A 15,243-nucleotide genomic window follows, 5' to 3' on the forward strand; every position below is an offset into this window, starting at 1 on the left:
TTATTTGTTATTTAAAAAGTCAGATTCTTTAATGGTAGTCCTTTGATAAGTCCTTTAAAGTAAATTTAAACATTGTGGTACGTTTTTACATCACAAGTATCCACGAAGAAACTTGATTTTGTCTCCAGATGTGAACTGCGGCTCACGTTTTGTTGCTTGTGTATTTATGTGAATGGTTTTGTGTTAAGTTTTCAGGAAGCAGCTACAAATCTGTAGGAAAAGAAGTTTTACTAGCTACTTTTAAGCTGTCCAGGCATTATTACTGCGTATTTTTCACAGAGTAGTACAATATCCGACCTCGACAGTCACTTTCTACTGCTGGTACCGAGACAGAGAGATGGCAGTGCTGCTCTCTAGTGGCCAAATATTGAAACTACCACAGATTTAACAATTTAAAACAAGTCATTCATGGATTTTTGATACTGCTAATTCATATTCTTCACGTGAGTAAAAAAAATCAGGCCCACAATGTAAAAATTGTAGTTTAAAAGTCTATTAAAATGTTACTTGGTTTGAAAGTATTACTTCAACTTTTATTAGCCTGAAGGGGATTTGGCTTGCATACTGGCATTAAATATAAACCACAAGAATAAACTGATGTTTATAAAATAGCAACAATCTATAAAAGCATATCAGGTATATAAAACGTCATGTAGAAGCAAAAACATAAAAATATAAAACGTATATTTATAAATATAATAAAACACTGAATGGAGCCATTCTGCAGAATGATTACCTTTACTTTTAATACTTTAAATGTTGTAACAAATACATTTTATTGTATTGTGTTGTTTTATTTTTACCCCACTACATTTATTTCACAGCTGTAGCAGCTTTTCAGATCTATAATATATTAAATATTAGAAAGCCATTTTGTTTAATAATAAACTTTTACTTTTTATACTTTAGGTACATTTTGCAACCAGTACTTCTGTACTTTTATTCTAATTCAATTGTACATAAACATTCATGCATTAATAGAAAAGACAAGAAATACAAATTAAATTTAAGGTCTAAATTGGTTTTTGACTTTTTTTTCAATAGATTTCTGATATTTTTAGTTCATTTTTGAAACAAATAAATTGCTGTTTGTTTGTTTTCCATTTACTTTTATATAGTATAGTTTATCTGAAGGAAATCAAGGAGCCATTTTGTTTTTTTTTTAATAAATAAATGAATCCGCCACCTAAGCAACGGTAACTAAGCGGGCGGTGCTTAGCGAAGGATGTATTCAAATGATCGCGAGATGCTGTTAGATCGCGAGAACACGGATGTGGTATTTGAGACTGAACAGAAGTGCAGTCTGTCAGTCAGGGAGGAGACCTGCTGGATTTGACGGACCAGGACCACTACAGGAACGGCATGGAGGAGAACCAGAACCCGGAGCACCGCACCGACAACCCCGTTAAAGAGGAAGAATCAGGCTCACCCTCTGCTACCACCGATAAACAGGTCAGTGTTCATGACTTCATGATAAAACGGCTTCATAACGAGACTAAAGACACGAGGACGAGTCTCGAGGGTGTTATAGTTTAAGTGGTGTTTGAATTAACGGGTGATGTCCGCGTGCGTGAGGCTGCGGTTGCGATGGTGATCTCAGGACGCTAGAGAAGAGGACTGAATGTCGCTCATAGACATATATACTTTTTTTTCCTTCAACTTTATTGACAACAGTCAAATTTAAACAACAGGAACATAAACAAGTTTAAAGAACAAAAAGAGGAAATAAAGTGCCAGTTATGACATAAACAATAAAATAAAAAAAAACATTGGGTAAAGGGATTGTGCAAGAAGCTTTTACTTACAATAAAAGCAAAATAATACATAGGGAAATAAATAGATAAATAAATAAAGGGGCACAGACTAGTAATTAAGTAATACAGTCGATAATTTTATATGTTTCAAATATTGTTCAGGTCTTTGTTGCTTTTCTATTTTCCAGTTTGACTAGAGAATTGTAATAGAGGTTAATATCAATTAGAAATAAGTTTGGTTTTCTTTTTTTTTTTTTTTCACTTTATGTACATGGAATTTCCATTTGACCTGTTTTACTAGATAGAAAGTTTTGCATATCAATCCAAAATGCTTTGGAATACATACAATGGAAAAATAGGTGAAAGGTTGTGCCTTTGTTTAGACCACAGAAATCACAATAATAATTAATATTCAGTTTAAACCTTTCCAGAATGAGCTTTACAGGATATATTCTATGTAAAATTTTAAATGACATCTCTTTTGTTGTTAATATAGTATTTGTTTGACATTCTCCATTCCTTTTTCCAATTCAAGACACCATAAATAGGAGACCAGAACATTTGCATTGAGGGAATATTATTCTTTACACAGATATTACAGATTTGTTTATTACTACATTTTTTTTATTTAGGATTATACATACATATATACATAGACACTGCATTAACTGCTTTGGCCCATTTCTCTGATACATCATCGCCGCCACCATATTGGGCTGGTTTAGATTGCCTTTAAACAAATACAAGTAAACGGGGGAGCTGCACTTTTTCTTGATAAAAGCACTATAACATTTACATTTCTCAACCCATTTCCATGAATCGTTTTCCTGCATGAAAAATCCTACCTTAAGTAAAAGTACATAAGCAGTCCCAGTATATACAGGAAGCACAGGTTTTGCTTTTACAAGATTCTGTTAAACCAACATCAGATCATTTGTCAGTTTACACAGTTGAGATGACGGCAGTTGTAACAGCATTACAGTCGCGAGACGAGTTACAAATTAAAAGGGTTATTTTTTTTTGTACAGACTCGTGTTTTGCATTAAAGGTTCAATGTGTAAGAATTGGCCACCTGGTCCAAACAAATAGGATGCACCATATCACCCACCTCACTGAATATAGCGTGAAGCTTACTGTTTACAGTGAATATGTGCTATGGTGTTGTCAAGATATCAAAATGCTTCAGAGACAATGGAGCCAGCAGTAAAGAGCTGCACAGATCAGACAGCGGTTGCACCATAGAGATAAGTTGCAACATAACTCTTAAGTAACAACTAAATAGTTACACACACGTCTCTAGGGTAGTTGTGAATCGTAAAATGTTTTTAAAGCAGTTTTTCTGCTGCACAGCATCATTAATTGCTGCCATTGTACAACACAGTAATCCAGTAGAAACCTAATTTATTGATATAATATTTCAATATCGATCCAGCTTATGTGCTATGATGCCAAATGGCCAGCTTTCACATAGCTGGTGCAACCCAGTGCAGGTTGTCAGATCAGGTGACCTGAAAAGCTGATGATTCCCCGTCTGCAGTAGCAGCCGGCTGCTCCAACATCAGTGTAACTTTTCAAATAGGCTGTTGGATGAACTAACCACATATTGGGAGTCTACATGGTTAATATTAAGATGTTATAAAGTGACATATTAACAGTTCTACAACGAAAATTTCATCAGCATCCAGCCTGGCTCCGCTGTAACTAAGGTGGCACTACTTCCTTTCCTGTTGGACTGAGGGCAGACTGGATGCTACAGTGACTCACTATCGCCCTTGTGGTAAAAAGTGGTATTACAAGACAGTACAGGCTGACGCTAGGTGGTTCGTATGCTAACTTTAGTAAATATCTCTGCAACACAATACATACAGGTGTTTGACATAACATCAAAACTATTACCTCTTCACATTCTGATAATTTTAGTTAATTTTGGAATGTTATAAACCGAAATTCTGGCGAAATCTTGCACATTATACCTTTTAATGTCACTGCAGTAATTTACGCCTTGCAGTAGGCAGGATATGGTTAATGAGATATATGAAACGCTGTGCAGAATTGAAAATATGAGTATTATGATAACATTTATGTGGATACCAGCCCACAGAGGGATAAAGGGCAATGAAATTGTGGACACGTCGGCAAAACAGGCTCTGAAACATGAGAAGATCGTGGACATTTCATTTGCAGCCACAGTGAGGTCAAATTAAAGGAGCACCAAAGAGGAGAACATCTTAACAAGGCTGGGTGTGCTCTAAATAAAACACTGCATTTAATAGACAAACATCCGTCAGGATTATGCAAGCACTGTTAAATAGAGGAACCAGTGCAGCATGTAATTTGTCACTGCCAAAAATACTGTTGAGAATGAAAATCATCTAAGAGGAACAGAGAGAAGCTTGGAGCAGAACAACTAAGTCTGAGATTATTGACAGAAACTGGACTGAACAAAATAATTTATCGTTTAGTGAAATTTTGTTTATTTATTTATTTATTTATTTGATCTTTTTCTTGTGTTTGTTTGTTTTAAGGGGATAGATAACTCTGGTTCACACTCCAACAACATAGTAGGTGTCAGTAATGTGCCTCAGTGCTGGTCGCCACCCGACATAAAAGAGGAAAGAGAAGAACAATCTGTCAGTCAGAGAGGAGACCTGCTGGATTTTACCGCCCAGGACCACTACAAGAACGGAAGGGAGGAGAACCAGAACCTGGAGAACCAGAGTCCGGAGCACTGCACCGACAACCCCGTTAAAAGGGAAGAATCAGGCTCACCCTCTGCTGCCACCGATAAACAGGTCAGCGTCTTCTATCGGATAAAATTAGCGTCATAGGTATTGTGTGTATCACCATATCTGAATGTGTGACATTTTGTACGAATACATTCAAATGTTTGAATGTCTAAAATATCTGAATGAACAGATTTAACTTTTGAATCCTTAAGGAGATCTGTAGCTGCATGTGACATTTTGTGAACAAAAAGATTTGCACATATAATTTACAATGTATGAGTGCATAAAGAAGATTTGAACAAAGGTTTGCAGTTACACATCTAAAAGGTTCACACAGAACTCAATTGTATGTGTGAATCCCAAGTTTACAGCTACAAATCAAACCTACGGGTACAAGTACTTCCTACTGAATAGCCAACAGGGATGCTCAGATTAACATAATTTGACTGCATAGTCCTACTCACTGAACTGAAACACGGCCAAGCGGTGTATATTCCTCATGATAACCAGTGCTAGCAGAGCTAACGGCTAACACTGGAGCTAACGTCTACTCTAAAAAAAAAGCCTCCCCTAAACCTACTATTGTATGATATTGTGTGCGTATAACGTTAAATGTTAGCCTATCCATATATCAGTATAGATAAGGTTGTCATATATCTGGATTGCAGTCCAAGACCAATGTTGTTGACTCAGTACAACTAAATGTTAGCAACGTGAATCACTTCGCAGGGATACACTCTTTCACTGAGGCGTGATTCGTGTCATTCATTGGCAGAAGGAATGAGATGTGTTCAAGACGGTTTTTAAATTAAAATTTAAATTTAAAATTCTAATCATGTTGTAAGCACATTAACATTTTTGCTGACAGAAATCAAGCTGCGTGTATACTTGGTTATAGTTCCTTGCTTTGCGTGCAGGTAGTGTGAATATATGTGCTTTCAATTTATTATTTAGGATAGTGTGTGCTTGTAAAGGCCAACCCGTGTCACCTTACCCACCTCTATGCAGTTACTCTCATCAACCACAGTAGTCGATTTTTTTTTATATATATATATAGCACCAAATCACAACAGAAGTCATCTCAGGACACTTTTCATATAGAGCAGGTCTAGACCGTACTCTTTAATTTACCCAACATTCCCCCCATGAGCAAACATTTGGTGACAGCAGCGAGGAAAAACTCCCCTTTAACAAGAAGAAACCTCAAGCAGAACCGGGCTCCAGGTGGGCGGCCATCTGCCTTGGCCATCTGCCTTGGGTTGAGAGAGAAAGAAGGGAGGGGGAGGGGAGAGAGAGATACATACTTTTTGCACAAAAGTGATTGCATATCTTTTGCACATCTGCTATGTACATTTTACTTTTTGCACACAGTGTATAGAACTGTCCCAAGGAAGCAAAAAAGTTCATGTGCTTACAACTTGAATACAATTTCTATGCATTTTTTAAAAAAAACGGGGTTCACTGGAAGTTTATGAATTCAATATGAATCAGCAGTGTATTTGTTGTCTTGAACACACCCCATTCCTCCTGCAAACGAATGACTTGACACTCATCAATCTTAATGTTGTGTTAATGATCATATTATTGTTATTTGTACTGTTGAAATATTTGGATACATTTTATTTTGATGCTTTGTTCTCGAAACGTTCATAAGCTCATTGAATTGAATATAAGGTTACACTCACTGAACGGAGCGTGTGTGTCACCTTTCAAAGAGTTACAAGGTGCTTAACAAAATATGATATCATACACTATAGGTTTAGGGGAGGCTTTTCTAGAGTGGAGGTTAGCTGTTAGCGCCACCAGCACCGGGGATGACAAAGAATATACATCGTTCGGCCGTGATTCAGCTCAGTGAGTGGGGCTTCGCAGTCGGATCGCCGGTCAAGCACTGAATGATTTGGAACACTGCCTTTTTTCACCTACGTAACATTGCAAAAATCAGACACATCCTGTCTCAAAATGATGCAGAAAAACTAGTCCACACATTTGTTACTTCTTGGCTGGATTATTGCAATTCTTTACTTTCAGGCTGCCCTAACAAGTCTCTAAAGACTCTCCAGCTGGTCCAGAATGCAGCTGCACATGTACTGACAAAAACTAAGAAAAGAGATCTTATTTCTCCCATTTTAGCTTCGCTGCATTGGCTTCCTGTAAAATCCAGAATAGAATTTTAAAATCCTTCTCCTCACTTACAAAGCCTGTAATGGTCAGGCACCATCATATCTTTAAGAGCTCATAGTACCCTAATACCCCACTAGAACACTGTGCTCCCAGAATGCAGGATCACTGGTGGTTCCTTCAGTCTAGTAGTAGAACGGGAGGCAGAACCTTTATCTATCAGGCTCCTCTCTTGTGGAACCATCTTCCAGATTCAGTCCAGGGGGCAGACACCCTCTCTATGTTTAAGAGTAGGCTTAAAACTTTCCTTTTTGATAAAGTTTATAGTCAGGGCATTGGACCAGCCCTTAGTTATGCTGTTATAGGCTTAGACTGACAGGGGACTTCCCATGATGCACTGAGCTCCTCTCTCCTCCTCCCCCTCTCCATCTGTACACATTCATACCATTAATGCATGTTACTAACTTGGCTTCTTTCCCAGAGTTTTTGTGCTTTCTCGTTTCAAAGGTTCATTTCACAGATCACAAGCTTCTGTGGATCGTAGCTGTGGACCCGATACTGCCGTGGTCCTTCTAGACACCCACACCCGCTATTACTATTGCTATTATTATTAGCTATATTTCTATCATTATTATTGTTGTTATTGTGCTTGTCTGTCTCTCTCTCCCCCTCCCTCTTTCTATCAACCCAACTGGCCAAGGCAGATGGCCGCCCACCTAGAGCCCGGTTCTGCTTGAGGTTTCTTCCTGTTAAAGGGGAGTTTTTCCTCGCTGCTGGTGCCAAATGTTTGCTCATGGGGGAACGTAGGGTCTCTGTAAATTAAAGAGTACACTCTAGACCTGCTCTATATTGAAAGTGCCCTGAGATAACTTCTGATGTGATTTGGTGCTATATAAATAAAATTGAATTGCTTTGCACATCACTAGCGATCTAGAGTGGCAGCACAGTTGGGATACAGCAAACACAGGACGACACCTTTATGAGGTGCAGCCATAAGTGGGCACAGTGAGGGTTGGACACACCAAACTAAATAAAACACTGCACTTAATAGGCCAACATCCATCAGGATTATGTGAGCACTGTTAAATAGAGGAACCAGTGCAGTATATAATTTGTCACTGCCAAAAATACTGTTGAAGAGAATCATAAAAGAGGGAAGCTTTGAGTTGAAAAACAAAGTCTGAAAAATGTATTAGCGATCAGGTTAGGCAGTCTGTTCCATTATTTGAAAAAAATTGGACTGAACAAAAGAATTTAGTGTTCAGTGAAATATTGTTTTTTTTTTTCCTTGTGTTTCTTTGTTTAAGGGGATAGATAACTCTGGTTCACACTCCAACAACATAGTGGGTGGCAGTAATGCACCTCAACACTGGTTGCCACCCGACATAAAAAAGGAAAAAGAAGAAGAAGAGGAACAGTCCATCAGTCAGAGAGGAGACCTGCTGGATTTCACCGACCAGGACCACTACAAGAGCGGAATGGAGGAGAACCAGAACCCGGAGCACCACACCAACAACCCTGTTAAAAGGGAAGAATCAGGCTCACCCTCTGCTACCACCAATAAACAGGTCAGTGTTCATGACTTCATGATAAAACCGGCTTTATAACAACACTAAAGACATGAGGATGAGTGCCGAGGGTTGTGTATCATTTGTTCATTCTGTTGTTGGAGAGAAAGTCTGAAAAAAGGAAATTAAACTACTTCCAGGTTTTGTGTTCATAGTTTTTTTGTTTTTAGTGTATCCTGGTTTCACCTTGTTATGAAAAAAGCTAGAAAATAATCTTTGTTTACTTTTTTTTGTTTGAGGAATTTACAATTCTCCCACCTGGCCCATGCACAGTACACTGAAAGTAAAAGTAACAGCAATGTAAAAATACTCTATTACAAGTTAAAGTCCTGCATGAAAAACCCTACTTAGTTAAGTAAAAGTACATAAACACACAGCTGTGAATATGATGATTTCTTAAAACTAGGTCTGTGTAGGGGAAATGTGCAATTATTTTTGAAATTGGTGCCCTATGACTAGAGAAAACTGAGAAAAAGGCTGTATATCGCCCTTAAAGACAAACTACTGATTTTCAACCAAGATTGTATCATTGTAATGTGGATAGTATATGCAAATGACCAATGTTTAACTTCCCTCCATCTTGCCTGTACCCAGAGCTCCCTGCTCATTTGCCAGCAAAAGCACTTTAGAGATCTGCCTTGGACTACAAACTACGTTTCCGCATTTTCTGTTGGGTGCCTTTCAGGACGGTAAAATGTTGGTCTACCAAAACACTCCTATGCCTACCATGTTCTACTAGTGATAGGGAAAAGCAGACACTAAAATATCATACTACTAAATACTTTAAAATATTAGCATATTTGGAAGAAAACTAGTTTCATGATACAAGGCCGAATATCATGCTGTTGAATCTGACACAACAGAGTATGGAAGAATAAGCAACCACCAGAGCAACGTTACAGCCAAAGTCTGACTTCAGCCGCTGAGTTTCTCCATGGTAACACTAACAAACAACTACCTTTACAGTATAATGTCAGAGCTGAGATGTGGCGCCACTATTACAACTTAGCAGGCTGAATATAATGTTATGGAATAACACAAAACAGAGACTGAAAACTCTTTGCTGCAACAAACTTTGCAGTACTTTGGTAAACGTGACTTTGTTTTCTCACAGAGTATTATATCGGACTTTGCCAACTCTGCGTACAGAAGAGAACAACAGCGACTTAGCCGTGTTTCCATTAGATTCGCAAGATAATTTAAAGCAAACTTTTGAAACGTTGCAAAAAGGAAAATGCGAATTAGGTGCGTTTCCATCAACTGGTTTGAAGCGAATAAACTAGCCTACGCACCGCATAGTTTCATCAGTAGATGGCAGTATACGCCAAAATAATTCACCAGTAAACAGATTAGAGGAAGTAGAGGTTGCCAACCGGAAACAAAATAAATATTTCCTTGCCATTATATTGCCTTGATGAAAGAAAAATGGAGAAGTCTTCAAGAATTTGTTTCAATTGGGCAAGTTGTCATTGTTCTTTCATGTTAGCTAGTATCGGCCATGCTTCAGGCTTTCTGGAGAGGCCGGAAGACGCTGGGAGCGGAAACAGCTGATCAGTCATGTGAGTTAAATATTCGCTACATCATTATTTATTCGACAAATGCATTTCCATTGCCCATTTTGCGTATAATCTCTTTTTTCGAATTTTGGCGTTTCCATCAAGCGCATAAAAATAGGTTAACGGAACACGGCTTGTAAGACCATGCAGCCCTCGTGAGTTTGCAATGATCCACATAACTCCAGCACGCCATTTGTTTTGAAGAGGAGAAACATTTCGTAAATGAAAATAAACCTTAGTAAAAAGATATTCGCGGTACACTAACTTTGTCTTTGGCACTCTGCTGGTCTAGACACACATCTACAGCCTTTTCTCAGTTTTCTCTAGTCATAGGGCAAAAAAAAACAAAAAAAACTTCACAATTCTACTACATAGGTGACCTAGTTTTAAGAAATCATCATATTCACAGTTGTGAATTTTTCCTTTGAGGGGGAGTCCTTCAACAACCAGAATGCATTACACATGGTCCGCTACTGATGGTGTGTTAACGGAAGGCAGGTGGGTTTCCCAGCAGAGCGGCCGATTAGCAGCAACTTAATGAGCAGCATTATATCTCTTCACTGACTTTCCTGGGAGCTACACACAAGTCTGACTGTCTTGTATTTCTTTTTCTTTTTTTTTTTGGACTGTAATATTTTATTTTACTGAACAGAACAGAAAACTAAAGTCTTTGCACAAAGGTCAGGCGAGGTCTAGATAACCTGTCGGTGGTTGGGGTCAAGCTTCAAAAACTGAGCTTCAAAGCTTCAAAACTGGATCCTACATTTCCCATAATGCAACTCTATTCATGGTTTTAGATCACTCATCCACCAAGTCGTCTCACTAACTCTCTCTCTTTTTCTGTGTGTTTGTCTGTTGTCATAGAAACAAACAAGAAGAAAGGGACTCAAACATCACTGCTGTCAGCACTGTGACAAAGCCTTCAGGACATCAACATATTTGAAGATTCATCAGAAAGTTCACACAGGAGAAAAACTTCACAGGTGTGACCAGTGTGGGAAAACTTTCACTACAGACAGTAATCTAAAAAGCCACCAACGCACTCACACTGGAGAGAAGCCATACTGGTGTGAGTACTGTGGGAAAACTTTCTCTCAAGACAGTAATCTAAAAAGCCACCAACGTATCCACACTGGAGAGAAGCCGTACTGGTGTGAGCAATGTGGGAAAACCTTCACTCAAGACAGCAATCTAAAAAGCCACCAACGTATTCACACTGGAGAGAAGCCGTACTGGTGTGAGCAATGTGGGAAAACCTTTACTCAAGACAGTAATCTAAAAAGCCACCAACGCATTCACATTGGAGAGAAGCCGTACTGGTGTAAGCAATGTGGGAAGACTTTCACTCAAGACAGTAATCTAAAAAGCCACCAACGCATTCACATTGGAGAGAAGCCGTACTGGTGTAAGCAATGTGGGAAGACTTTCAATAAAGATAGTAACCTAAAAAGCCACCAACGTATTCACACTGGAGAGAAGCCGTACTGGTGTGAGCAATGTGGGAAAACCTTCACTCAAGACAGTACTCTAAAACGCCATCAACGCATTCACACTGGAGAGAAGCCGTACTGGTGTGAGCAATGTGGGAAAACCTTCATTACAGACAGTAATCTAAAAAGGCACCAACGCATTCACACTGGAGAAAAAAACGTACTGGTGTGAACAATATGGGAAAACTTTCGATGATGGTAGTTCCGTAAAAACCCACAAATGCAGTCACTCAGCATCGTGTTGAACATGTTTTAGAGGCAGGTTAGTGGTGTCCTCCTGTCTCCTCTCCATGCCTTTAGTAACCGTGTTGTTCTATTCTGAGCTTCTCTACAAACTGAGGGCCACAAAATCTAAGTTTAGAATCAGCATGTATGCCATTAGCCGCTCAGGTGACCACAATTTCAGCTCAATGATTGGTCATAGTTCACTTCTACTCTGAAAGTTTTTTTCATTTTTTACCTTGAGTTGTCATGTTGATCCAAGTTGTAGAAGTGCTCAAAGTGTGAGTCACGTAACATCGTCAATGGGGAAAAATTAACAGCGTTTTTATGCCTGAAATAGCTCCTCTCAGCTTGCAAATCTGTACTAGAGATGCATCGATTGAAAATGGCAGGTTTTCAGCTGATCAGCCATGACAGTCTTATATTCGTATCACGCACATAGCTGCACTATGGTTCAAGAAAGATCTTCTTTCTTTCTTATTAAATTCTTATAAAGGAAAAAAAAAAACAGAATTGGCAAAAATCAGAATTGGCAGGTCTGACTTTTAAAAAATTGAAAATCAGAATCGTTCTAGAAAATTGCAATCGATGCATCTTTACTCTATACTGCTCTGTGCATGTATGTATAATTTTGTTTTTGGTTGTTAAACTTACTAGTACAGTGCCCGTTCGAAACTTGCCTGTTCGGAATGGGCCAATTTCTCAATACCCCGAGAGAACAGTCCCCTAAACACCTCTCATGCAGACTATCGGTAGATGCAACAATTTACCGATGTTCCCTAAATGCCTCAAATGCAGGCTATGCATAGATGCTACAATTTACCATTGTTCCTTAAACGATTCTCATGCAGACTATCGGTAGACACAACAATTTACATTGGTAAATTGGTAATTTACATTGGTAAACGTCTCACATGCAGGCTATTGGGAGACTACAATTTTGAGCTGAGCTGAAGTTGATCGGATGAACTGCAGTGCTAATTCAAAATGCGCCTGAGACACCCTGCACTATGTTTGCGTGAGGAACGAGAATAGTAGAGCTTCACTCTCTGAACTTTTTCAATGCATTCTCTTTAGTAGTTTTTATCACTATGGATGTCATCCCCCCTCAGACCACAATGTGGGTTGCAATGGCAGAGTGGTGCTGTCCGTATTTACACTTGTTGACTCCACGGGCAGAAGAAGCAAATCCGTGTTGTTTATGAGGTATTTTTATATATTTCTCGAGAATCCCTCATCCAAACTACTTCAGACTAGACACTGCTCTTCCGTGGGTCCTCAGCAATACACCTGCCAAGTGTCAAGTCGATTGGATGAACGGTTGTCGAAATACGCAAAGCACACATAACGCACAACAGACAGACATACAGAGATTCGTTCCTTTATAGTTAGATGGGATTGAATATTGGTAAGGGGCCTTGTTAGGTTTCCAGTGAGACATCTAAATATACCTACCAGTAAATGTTTTCTTTCTTGTGTCAAGTTTTTCTTAATGATCTTTAGTATTTATATTAATTTACATTGGTGTCATTTTTTATTATTGAATGTTATTTTGAAGCAGTTAAAACACCTGATATTGCATCTGACCATTTTTGTTAGTGTGTTTTTTTATACTTCATTGCAAAAGTTTACGTAGATTTACATTTGCTTACATATGTTCATACTTTCATTCATACAAGCATTCTTTATTTATATATTTTATAGTGAAAAAAATGACAGTAAAAAAATGAAGTAAAATAAAAAGGAGGAAAAGAATGAGGGGGAAAACGTAGGCAATATGGAGCACATACATATATCCAGTATACTGTACATATACATGTATAAAAACACTTATATACATACACATCTGTACAAACCAACAGACATACACAAAGAAAATAGTTAAAGCAAATAAATAAATAAAATTAAAAATTAGCTCACTGTTTAAGTAATTTATCCATGTCAAATATTTGATTTGATTACGTCTTTGACTCTTCAAACTCTTCAAGGTTGAATCCTTATTTTATAGCTCGGCATCTGCCTCCTTTCAGAATAAATCCTTTAATGTTTTTTAATTGTGATCCACATATTTAATCCCTTTATTCCACCATTTCAAATATTCTAGTTCTTCATTTCTGATTCAACAAGTTATTCTTGCCATTTTTAAAATGCTGTTTACATTTGACTTCCAGTTGTTATATGATGGTGGAGTAGGTTTTAACCAGTTCCTCATTATCTGTTTCATAACTGCAATTCTAAGTATCCTTTAGAGGTATCTGTCTTAAACTTGGGGTCTAGACAATTACATGTTCACAACATCAGATCTTTTTGAATGGATAAAGCACCGGTGTAAAACTGACTGCTACACAGAGCATTACATTATGGGCTGTTTGTAGCCTTAATGTTGCTAGGCTAGTGAGTGTCTTTAAGTCTGTCTATAGTGAGTGTGTTAGAGTCAGTCAGCCCTAAAAGTGTTTGGTTAGTCCAGTTTAAGCTGCAGGAGTTTCTGAAGGCTTGTGCAAAAGAAAGCGTCTTCCAATGTCTCTACTGCAGAAACGGAATATGTCAGGCTGTCAAATACCACTGTTTCAGATGATAAGAAGCTCAAAAAGACAAACAGGCAGTCTTATAAATGCTAACTGCTGGAGGAAATCATCTTTGACTGCTTCTAAGAGCCTGGTAGGAGATTGTGTGAGTATGTAACTAGTATGATGCAAGTAGTCAAAATATTTTCCAAAAATAGGTGTTGGAAAGGAGCCTGTCTTATAATCAAGGTCTCTTGTGTATTTGGGCCAATAGTTGCTTGGACACTTTTAGTAATGGGCAGAAAAAGAACACATGCAAGTGATTTATCTTTCTTTTCACCACAGCTTCTCCAACAGTCTGGTTTAATGTATATTGTAAATTTTGATTGTATTTTTGGCGTGATAAAGAATCTTGTGCATATTATCCTTGAGTACTCCCTCAAATAAATCCAATTGTTGTTTTATGTATTCCTTTATATGTGTTTTCCCAATGTTCCTCGTTTAACTGTCCACCTAGTTCTAAGCTCCACTTTGACCTGATTGTGTCTTGTTTTCAATATCATGCTCTAGTATTTTATATATTGTTAGTGTTTTTAAGCTCCAACAGAATGAGTTAGTACAACGTGTTGTCCGATTGTGTCAGAAAATCAAAAGTGAGCCCAGAGAGAATGAAGAAGATGTGATGGTCTTTAAATTAACACATTTTTGGACAGTTTCTCCTCAAACATATTACTGATGTTGCACTTGGTTGTTCACACATACAGAAATAGTTTTTAAAAAAGTTAACCATGGCTGCAACTAATCATTATTTCCACCATTGATTGTAGTGAATGTATTAAATCTGGGTAAACCCCTTGAGATGTGTCATGTCAGACAGACACAAATGAAAACAAAGAGATAAACCAATCAATCAAACAGGATAAAAACAAACTCAATAACAGAAGAGTTCCAACCTTTGGAACTTGTAAATGAAAGTTTTGACAGCATTTGGGGTTCAAATTCAGGAGGCTTATCTCTGCCCAGTTATTGCAGTTACAGTCAAATCAAGCGCACCTTCAGAACAGCAACCCCACACTAAACTGATATAACAGCTTAAGTGAGTCACATGTTTTACCTGCAAGACTCTTGTTTTAATGTTGTTGTTCATCGTTTGTGATGTGAAAACATCAAAAGAAATAAAAATCTTGTGTCCTGGTATTAGTTTAGTTTAGCTGACTTAACTGCAATAACTGGTTAATATTTCTCTCATGTTCAGATTAAAGTATAAAAACTCATTCCCATCTCTCTGTTTCTTACCTGTTT

The 15,243-nt window shown here is 38.0% G+C and overlaps 1 protein-coding gene across 1 annotated transcript; it reads left to right on the top strand.

Annotated features, from left to right (window-relative positions):
• Positions 1 to 1,250: 1,250 nt before the first annotated feature.
• LOC121889803 (zinc finger protein 420-like) lies at positions 1,251 to 13,692 on the top strand. The gene is made up of 5 exons (XM_042402047.1): positions 1,251 to 1,452; positions 4,280 to 4,546; positions 7,909 to 8,169; positions 10,590 to 10,995; positions 11,161 to 13,692. The coding sequence occupies exons 1-5, from the start codon at positions 1,363 to 1,365 to the stop codon at positions 11,385 to 11,387; spliced, it is 1,251 nt and encodes a 416-aa protein (XP_042257981.1). The 5' UTR covers positions 1,251 to 1,362; the 3' UTR covers positions 11,388 to 13,692.
• The last annotated feature ends 1,551 nt before the right edge of the window (positions 13,693 to 15,243 follow it).

Source organism: Thunnus maccoyii, chromosome 22, assembly GCF_910596095.1.
Source record: "Thunnus maccoyii chromosome 22, fThuMac1.1, whole genome shotgun sequence".
In the NCBI taxonomy this organism is placed as follows: Eukaryota; Metazoa; Chordata; class Actinopteri; order Scombriformes; family Scombridae; genus Thunnus; species Thunnus maccoyii.